Genomic DNA, 10,053 nt, shown 5'->3' on the forward strand with positions numbered 1-10,053 from the left:
CTGAATGTGCCATCTGCAGGCTGCTAACACAGACAGCCAGTGCACTGGCCTGGGAGGGAACCCAGCTTTTGCACGCTGGAAACCAAAGCATCCAAAATGACCCCTCGTGTTTGGACACAGCCCAGTCATGAAACCAGTGGAAAAGCAAGTGTTTCAGAGACTGAGTGTAGGTTGTAATGCACCTCTTTATGAAAGCCTAGTAATTGTTTTCTAAAAATTGGATTAATGATTCAGTTGTGAGGTCTGAAACTTTCTCTGTGGAATAGACCATAACAAAAAATCTCCAGTGACACATGCTGTGCAGACCTTTCCTGAACCATGACTAAGTCACCACAAAGATGCCTTAAATTCAGACTCTTGATTTTCCGCTGTGGTGATGGATTCTACATGCTCAGAGAAGGCTTGTTTTCAACTTGCTCCTTTGTTGTGCAAATAGTTCCATAACAGTCATAACTCCTGAGAGATAGGAAATCCACAGGCTTTCTGACATGAGCAGCTTTTATCCAGACTGGGGGGAGTGTGTGGCAAGGCTGGGATCAGTTCTCACTGCTGCCTAGAAGAGCCTTACATGAGAGAAGTGATTTAGGGGGATCACATGGCATTTGGTAGGGGGTGTTCACAGTGAGATGTGTGGGGAAAGCAGGTTGAAAATGCTGGTGGGGATAAAATGAATGGCTTGACCATCCCTCCACGTTAAAAGTGATGGGTGTCTTTATGCCCAGTAGTTTCTGAGTTAAGGAAACTTTTCATTTTCTCCAGGCTTTCTATAGCTTGCACTAAATGCTTGTATTGAATGGTGTAATTGAAGTAAACCCTTTTAATTGTGAAAACTTCTGTATGAATGTGCTGAAGCTGATTGTGTTTAAGGTCAGATTGACTGGGCCCTGGGCAACCTGACCTAAATGGTGGCATCCTTGCCCATGGCAGGGGGGTGGAACTAGATGATCTTTAATGTCCCTTCCAACCCAATCCATTCTATGATTGTGTGGTGTATGTTGATTTTAAGTTAGTTCCTTCACTGTAGCACCCTTGCTGTAAAAAGTCAGCAAATAAAAAGTCAAGAGATGAAATTACCATGTCAGTGTTCATTTACAGCCCATGTTTGTGGATTGTGTTTCCTGTATGCATTCTGAAAATAATGAAAACACTAAAAAAAACCAGAAATAAAATCTGGTTTACAAAAAGCCTTTTCAGGGTATGTTTCCTAAGCCAAAGTGTTAAAAACAAACAAAAGTGACACCTCCATCTGTGAGAAGCTGTAGTTTGTAATATTGATTCTTTTTTTTTTTTTTTCCAGTGGTTAGAGGAAAGCAGGTGGCGTGATCCAAAGTGTTTAGTTACAAGCCATCCTATACTTGTTATTGGTCACTTGGAAAAACTTAGACTATTTCCAATGAACTTCACAACCTATTTTTACTGCTGGGTACAATAATCAGTCGTTATTCCCAGCTTGCTTACATAACAAGAAAAACATTTCCAAAACAAACTCCTTCTTCTGTGAAAACATCTGATGTAATTCCCAGAAGTTGATGCACCAGGTTGAAAATCAGTTCCTTAGACACCAGAGATGCTCTCCAGAGTCTGCTTTATTTTATAGCAGCCATTTTACTTCTTTTGCATGCAAGAATATCTCAGTTTAGCAGGTCCTTCTTCCTGCCTAGAGTTACTAGGATGTTTTCCACTGAGATTTCCATTACATCTCCAGGACTGTTGCACAGCAAATTTCACTTTCAATACTTTTTTCTGTTGTCATGCTGAAACCTGTTTTCCAAATTTGAGATGTTAATTTTTAGTCTGTATGGTCTTGGGTGACCCTAAGCCATGTGTTTAGCTTTCCCTCTGCATGCCTGTCAGCCACACTTTAGACTTCTGTGTTTTCCCAGCCTCATGACTGTTGGTCATTGAGCCTTCCTGATCATTCTTTACCTTGGTTCATCTTCTTAAAATATTTCACTTGTGCTTTGTATTTCTGATACTCTTCTCTGAGCTGTTTGCCAGCAGGTTCCTGCTTATGAGGAACTTATTGTTACTCTAGAATAATGAGTTTCATAGCTATCTTAAAAAAGAAAAAACAAATGAGACAGAAGAGCTTGCAGTCTGTTTTTAATGTTTCCCTTTTAGTTCTATTGCAACATTATTTCCTGTCTTTTCTAAAAGATGCAAATTTCTTCTCTGAACATTCAGAGCTTGGTGCAAGACAACTGTTCCTTAGGAAAGTTATTTTCAGTGACAGAGGTTTCTTTTTTCCCAAAGTTCAGCTTGTTGAATTCTGCTTTTATTTCCATGATTGATTTTCCCTTGGTCTCGGGAAGATACAGGTAGATGAAAATTGCTGATAAAGCAAGGATTCCCAAAAAGATAAGGAAGCAGAGGGGTCCAAGATTATCCTGCAGGCAGAAGTGCAAGACAATGTAAGGAAAATAAGAAACTCATTTCTGTTTCCCTGCCCTTTAGTGAAAGCCTGTGTCTTAGAAGTTCAAATTCAAAGGTGTGCTCCATACACGGTCCAGGACAGGTACCAAACCAGGAGTTCCCACTGGCCATGTTTGACCTGAGTCCAATTGCTTCTCCTTGACAAGCCTGGGGAATTTCTGAGCAGGTTTGGTGTTTGGACCAACAAAGAGTGCTAAGCTTTGCATGTCATTGCAATTTATTATTATTATTATTTAGCCCCTTGTTGGCATTCAGAAATAGATTAGCCTGGAAAGAGGGATCCTCTGAGAGTCACTTACAACAATTACTGGAAAAATCATCCCAAGTATAAACAGTCCCATCCAGTTGATGCAGCCAACAATCAGAAAGGCTGATGGTCTGTATGACTGGCTGAAGATTTCAACCATCACAGATATGGTGGCTCCAGCTGAAAAAGCAAAGCCAAACACACACCAGGTTTATTTGTTTCCTTGCTTCTGTTGAAGCTCTTCCCAGTGGCAGAGAGGCCAGACAGGCAGAACAGGTCACCTGATGGTAGATGGCCTCTGCTCTGAGGGTGAAAGATCTTGGTTCCAGAAATGGAATCCAGCAGTTAATTTAGGTTCCTTTTGTATGTACTGAATCGTTTTTCTGGTGTCAGTGGATCTGTGCAGTTCCATATTGCACTGGTAGCTGTTACTGGCACAGGGTTTATGAAACCAGCCTCCCTTTTGGCTCCTGTGGCCACTTCCACCTGGAGCATGTTGGTAGGCATAAGCTTAGCTTGTTAAGTTATTGAAGATGATTACTAGAACATACCTAGCAATGTCTAGAATCCTATTTTTAGCTGATTAATTTAGAAATTGTTTTGAAATTCCTATCTCACGCTCTCTGGAGAAGATGATACTGTTTTAAATTATTTAGATCATGTGATCAGCAATAAAATTTGAGGTGTCTGCATCCTTTTCGTGTCTCCCACTTGAATGTGTCTGCCCTTCCCTCCTTAATTTCCAGAACTTTTTAGCAAGGCACTAGCCTGTTCTTCCTCTGCCAGTTGCCAACCAATACAACACCACATTTCCTCCCAGCGTAACCACTGATGTACTCACATGGTCCAATTCCAAAGAAGACCACGAACAGGAAGATCAAGATAACACTGAAGTAGTGCATCCAGAAAAAACGATGCTAAAAGTGAGAAACCAGTGATACCAAACCATTAGACACAGGACAGAATAGCAGAGCTCTGTGTTTCCTGCCACTGGCTGTAGTTTTTATACATCTCCTGCAAGTTAAGAGCTGGGGCTGGGGAAGTGGCCAGGAGGCTGCTGCCTCTTTACCTGCAGTGACAGGGTCATGGTGAGCAGTGCCAGCACAGAACACATCAGCAAATATCCACCCCAGAGCAGCACCTTCCGCCCAAACCGGTCTATAAGGGTGCTCTGGAAAGCAGAAAACATGGCTCACAAACCCCAGTCCTCAAAGGAAATAATTCCTCCTCTCTCCATGTGTTCTGTGCAGAAGACTTGTCTAAATAATAGCCAGTGTCATTTGACAGTCTCTTAGTTCCTAATGAATTTGATTAGTTTCTTCAAAATTAATTCATCATTAATTAAACTGTGTCAATCCTAAGCTGGTTTTAGATAGTTCCCTCTTTTGCATGCTGGCATATGTCAACTTGTCCACACATGAGTACATGTATCTAATCCAGAACATCAGCAGATTATTATTTTGCAGAAAAAAGTGAGTCTAAAGACACACACTCATGCAAATAATTTGGGGGAAAAACTTCTCTGTATCCTGCCTGTGGTTTTGCAGAAGCAGGAAGATGTGGCTTAGGTTATGCAAAATTTCCCTGAGCCCAGTTACAAGAAAGGAAAGGCCCAGTTGTGGACCACATTAAATTTTTGCTTCAAACTCATGTCTGAAAAGACTTACACACAGTATGGTGGATAAGCACTCACACAGCCCAACTCCCAGGGACACGTATGGGATAAGGTATTCTTCAAACTTGGCTGTGTGGAATACTTCAAAAGAATAGAAGTATATCTGAAAAATGCAAAGAGGAAATTCACCTGTGAAAAAAGGTTTGCATTTGAGATACAATTCTAAGCTCATTTAATAACACTGACTTTGAGAGGTTTGTTATGCTGCCTCTCTTGTCCTGGGGATAAAGAGAGCACTCAACTGCATTTATTCCACAGAGCTGCAGTGTGATCATGACAATCATCAAAATGTAGAGCTGCCAGCGCAAAGATCGCTCTTTTATCACTTCAAGGACACGCAAGGTTTTCGTGCTCGCCATTGCACCCTTCTCCTTCATAATGTCATCAATTTCTGCTTGGTGGTCTCCTTCCCCCCAGAGCCTCCTGATGGCTGTAGGGGAGAAAGAGGGAAGTGGATTATCCTGCCAGGATAGCTCCATCAGGAGTGGTTGCATTAAACCCTCTAGGCTGTCTGTCCATTGGAGTAGGTGCTGGTGCTGCTTCTGCCATTTGGTTGCTGCAGGGGCAGTGAGCAATTTGAAGGATTTTGTCTGTCTGGTTGTCAGTATAGCACAGCTTTCTAATGTGGAGTTTACTGCGAACAAAGTAAACATTTGAGTACTTTTTATTTAACAATACAAATCAGGACAGCTGCCTGAACCATTTCCTTTAAAGAATTAAAGCAGTGCCCACCAAGGTGGGAAATGTTAGATGTGCTGATACACATCTGTGTTTCTTCACTTCATGGACTGAATGAGGCTGAGTGAGGCCCAGGTTAACACAGACATTGCCATGGGTACCTCAGCTGTTGTCTGTGAAACTGCCTGTGCTCCATGGCACTGCACTGTGCAGCACAGCTCTGCCCTGCCTCCTCTTCTGCAGAGGCTCTCCCTGTGACACAGCAGATGAAGGGAAGTAAGTGAGGAAAGCAGACACTCTACCTTTCCTGCAGGCTTCCTCATTACCCTTCTGTATCAGGAGGTAGGATGGTGAATCAGGGAAAAATGGGAGGGTAACCAGTTGAACCAATGCTGAAAGTCCACTAGATGCTAACAACCATGGCCACAAAGCTTCGCTTCCTAAAATCTCCCTGGAAAGTGTATGTGAAACAAAATTATGCTGAAATAATGGAATGAATGTTCAGGAAGTTTTTTTGAGTGATAAAGATTGCTCAGATTCCATTCAAGGGTTCACTGGAGTTAACCCCTGAATTTTAATTTGGCAGATTTCACATATGTGGCTATTTTTATTTCCGACAGTTTATTTTAAAGGAATTATCTGATATTTTGAAAATCTTTCTGAATATCGTTAGAACCCAGTATAATGTCTAGAGAGCTGATGAGACTCATTTGACCACTGCTTGGCCACAAGAGCCAAAGATTTGCTAAGGCTGTTCATGTAAGTACAGTGAATTTTGAAGGGCAAGTCTCCTAGTTGAAAGAGTGTGGACTAAGAAGAAATCAAATTATGAGTAAATAACTTTCTGCCTTCTATATTTAAAACTGTATTTCCCTCAAATACAATCAATATTTTTCTTCTGGCATAAGCTAAGGCATGTTTTGGGGAGGAGGAGAGTGTTTCTCAGTCACTGACTAGGTGAGAGGGTAAAGTTAGAGAAACATTTCTACTTTTAGTGTAAGCTGATAGAAAAAGTGGAGAATTTACCGTAGTCCAACAACCTGTCCTGTGAGTTTTCCCAGGGTCAGAAAAATAGCAACAGTGGAGTTGGTAAACCCACGCAACTTCTTGGGTGAAATCTCTCCTACATACTGAGGATGTATATTGAGAGAAAAACCTTGAACATACAAGAGGATAAATAACAGTTTAAATATTTAGAAAAGTTTAAGTTTTTGACTACCCTCTCTTACATTGTTTGCATTCACTCTGCTATTTAGATTACAATTTCTTGCAAAAGAGATGGTATCTTTCACTTTTAATGAGTGCCTGGTTTTGTTTGCTTTAAAAACCATGGCTGTAGAGACAAGCCCAGGACAGCAAGTCAGGGGCCTGCAGGCCTTGCAGGCCGTGGTGACATACCTGCACCAATGCCATAGAGAAAACGCCCAACCAGAATCATCTCGAAGGATTTGGCTGTTTTACTGAGGGCCATGAAAAGTGCAGCTACCAACATGATCAGGTTGGTGAACATTTGGCACTTTTTCCTGAGGGAAAAAAAAAAAGACCTTGAGAATTTAGTGTGAAATGAGAACCTCTTGTACTCTTTTGACTACTCTTGCTGTGACAGGAAGCATGATACATCCATTCCTACTGTTTTGAGGAATGGCTGAAATAATTTCAACTTAGGATAGCCAAAATGGTTCTTTAAAACTTTAGGATCTTTTAGATTTGAATTAATAAATGTTTTAGGTTAGAATTTAAACAGTTTGTCATCATTTCCGCAGTACAGGTAGGGAAAAAGATTAAAGGACTGGCCCAGTTTGTCACCAAGATTTTTAAATGGCTATAAGTCTTCATAAAATGTCAGGTTTTTCCCCAGAAACAGTCTGAGTCCACAGGTCCCATTCTAGAATGGCTCATACTAATGACACTCTTGGCTAAATGGGTGCTCTGAGATGGCAGACAGAGTTTTTTAGAGGCACATTTCATTTCAAAATTCCCTCTGTGAGAATTGTGGGCTGGTGTGTTCACCACCCTGGTGTCTCAGGCTCCAAGTCTTTTGCACTCAGATGTTTTGCTGTGACACTTGTTAAACAAGAGTCCCCTTGCACACACTGAGGATCACAGAGACTCTGTGTTTGGGCTGTGATTCAGCAATTGGGCTACCACGTGTTAAATAACCCATGGGAGAGGTGCATGATCCTGTTTCCAGTCTTGGGAGACTCTCAGCGTGTGGGATGAGGCAGTGTCCCACAAGAAATTTCTTGGGGGCACTTACCTGTTAGGAAAGAACACAATGGCAGGCAGGTTAAGATGGTTTGTTGAGACCCAAATGAGGGGCCTCTGGATCAGTGTGTTGTGGAGCAGATCTTTAAGTGGGTCACACCAAGAAGATATGTTTGCCAATTTCTCTGCAAATGAAATTAGTGGTGTTACACACAAGGCACCAAGAACAGACCAGACTGGTGAGGAATCCTTTCTTTGTCCAGTGGCAAAGATAGTTTGGAACTAGCTTTCAGTAAAATGGATTGTCAAGAACAGAGATGTCTCTTGGACATTTGTTTTGGTGCTGATTATATCTTTACAGTGAAATTACAAGCAAATTTTTTCTCCTCTCCATATTTTCACTAGAGTAGATCTGAATATTTAATGTAATGTCACCACCCCAAAATGAGTGCATTTAAATGGAAATCTGACTCTTTGTTCACATAAGGATGTTTTCCAGGTGTTTGAGTAACTGCATCCAGTGTGTTGCAACACAAGACACAGCTCCTTTATTGGAGTTTGTAAAGCTTGGCAGATCTTATGAGAGTGATAGGGCACCTTGAAGAGAATGTGACCCTGTGCCACTACTCCCAGAGGCACTGGTGATGTGGTGATGACTGCAGCCCTTACAGAGCACAGTTCCCTGGGGAGGGCAGATAAATAGGACAGAAGGCTGCTTGGAAAAAGTGGATGTGCCAGGAAACCAAACCAATTGTCTTCAACAGGGCTGCTTCAACCAAAAAGAAGGGACTTATTTGTCCACCTTGGTATTTCCCTGTGCTTTCTGACAGCTGAGCTGTTACAAGAAGCACTTACTTCCTGTATTTTGTAGTCAGGTATCCACAGCAGAGGCTTCCCAGGAATCCTCCTATCCCATAAACAGACACAATGAAGGACCACAGCAGCATGACTGTCTCAGGATGGAGGGGAGAGCCATGTCGATCTATCCAGGTTTCATTAATAAACTTCCTGATGTGCTGAAAAATCAAACAAGATTTGCCTGGATAATGGGTATAAGATCCCTTCACATTTGGTTGTTGTACTTCAGATCAAGCCTGTGGTTCTCATATTAGACTTACTTTGAGACATTTAGTAAAACAAGTTCATTGAGATCACACTGCAAATTCTTCAAGTCTGTATCAGTGAGGAAGGTTCCTGGCGAGCATGCTGAGAGCTGATTTTGTGCCCTCCTTTGGAGGCTTGTACTCTCATGGTAGGAGCTTATTTCAAACAGAAAATGCTATCCAGTTCTTTAAAGGAAGAAAAGTTCTCTACACATGTGATGTTACTGTCAGCCAAAGAAAAGGCCTAGACATATCAGCTGAATGCTCAGCAAATTTGGGATTTATGGGAGAACAGAGGCTCTCACCTTCGTGTTTTCAGCCTCAGAGTGATGGCTACTTACCACAGAAGGATAGTTGATGACAGAAATATGGAATCCATATGGGAAACTGCCACCAATTCCCAAGACTAAGATCATTTGAAGTAGGCCCCGGAACTGAGCCTGCGAAGCAAAAATAAAATGCTCCATCAGCTTCTCACTACTCTAGTTTTGTGCAAGGCCAGAGATTTTGTAGCCACACTGGTCCTTCCTCTTTGTCCACTTCAGATCCTTTTGAATTTAAAAATTTTTCAAAATCCTGCTAATCTGCTGCCAAAGCACAACCATCAGCCACAGTGCCAGAGCAAATAACATGGGTGTAAGGTGATAATCCATCACTCTGCTTGCAAGAAGGAAAAGGAGTTTGAAAAGGTGTTTCTGATAGTACAACTCTCACTGTATGCCTGCAACAGCTGACAGGTTGGCTGGATAAAGGTGTCAGTCCTGGATGTGGGGAAGAGGGAATCAATCCCTTGTCTGCAATGGACAGCAACTGGTGTACACCAAACCATAATGTATGATGATACATATCACTTCTTCCCTTTTTAAGATTATGGGAACTCTTGATGGATTATATTAATTATCTTTTGATGAAGTGAAGAAAGTAATTTATTTAAAAGTTTATGTCATGATTTCTTAGCCTTTTGCTGTACCATTACTATAGTCATTATTTTGGAAAGTAATCGGAGTGCTTAATATTTAGTATTGTTTTCAGTAATTTAGAAAACAAAGTAAAGTATTATAGTCAGTGGTGGAAGAGCCAGAGCTGTTGCTAGATTTTATTTTAATTTTATTTTCATTTATTTCATTTCATTTCATTTCATTTCATTTCATTTCATTTCATTTCATTTCGTTTCGTTTCGTTTCATTTCATTTCATTTCGTTTAGTTATTTCATTTTATCTTGTTACATAGAAAGACAATGCAACAGGATCTTCATGGCCCCAAGCCCCAATGCTCTTTGTCATGTTTAAACAGAAAGGAAAGATGGTCTCTGTAACAAAGGAATTTAAAATCTTTAAAGAACCCGAATCTCTAGTATTATGTTATCTTTGTCTTTTGTAAGCCAGAGGCCTGAGGAGATGTGAGCAGGTACTCACCAGGTTGGAGAGGAAGGCAGCCATCTCCTATGAATGAGCCAGTGCCTGCTGCTCACTGCTGCTACCTGCCAAAGGAGCCAAGTGCTCACATTATACAACAGCAGTGTCACTGAACTAGTCCCATGTTACTGAAGTTAAATTTTACTTCAGAGGTTTTTGAGTTAATTACACATATTCCAGCTGTCGTACAAAGTTTAGGATTGCTGGATTAAATATTTCAACCAACGGTTATGTGTAGGCCAAGTAAACAGGATGGTGTCCCTTGCAGGACCTGTGTACCTCATGAACTCTTGTCT

General features: G+C 41.3%; 1 protein-coding gene across 1 annotated transcript; it reads right to left on the reverse strand.

Moving 5' to 3' along the window:
• Positions 1-2,180: 2,180 nt before the first annotated feature.
• On the reverse strand, positions 2,181-9,814 carry LOC128816247 (solute carrier family 2, facilitated glucose transporter member 11-like). The gene is made up of 12 exons (XM_053993708.1): positions 9,758-9,814; positions 8,683-8,781; positions 8,094-8,254; positions 6,432-6,556; positions 6,060-6,189; positions 5,336-5,484; positions 4,598-4,785; positions 4,348-4,458; positions 3,750-3,851; positions 3,522-3,597; positions 2,733-2,860; positions 2,181-2,387 (listed from the first exon to the last, which is right to left on the reverse strand). The coding sequence occupies exons 1-12, from the start codon at positions 9,779-9,781 to the stop codon at positions 2,181-2,183; spliced, it is 1,500 nt and encodes a 499-aa protein (XP_053849683.1). The 5' UTR covers positions 9,782-9,814.
• Between the last annotated feature and the right edge of the window lie 239 nt (positions 9,815-10,053).

The sequence above is a fragment of the Vidua macroura genome, chromosome 18 (assembly GCF_024509145.1).
Source record: "Vidua macroura isolate BioBank_ID:100142 chromosome 18, ASM2450914v1, whole genome shotgun sequence".
Lineage (NCBI taxonomy): Eukaryota > Metazoa > Chordata > Aves > Passeriformes > Viduidae > Vidua > Vidua macroura.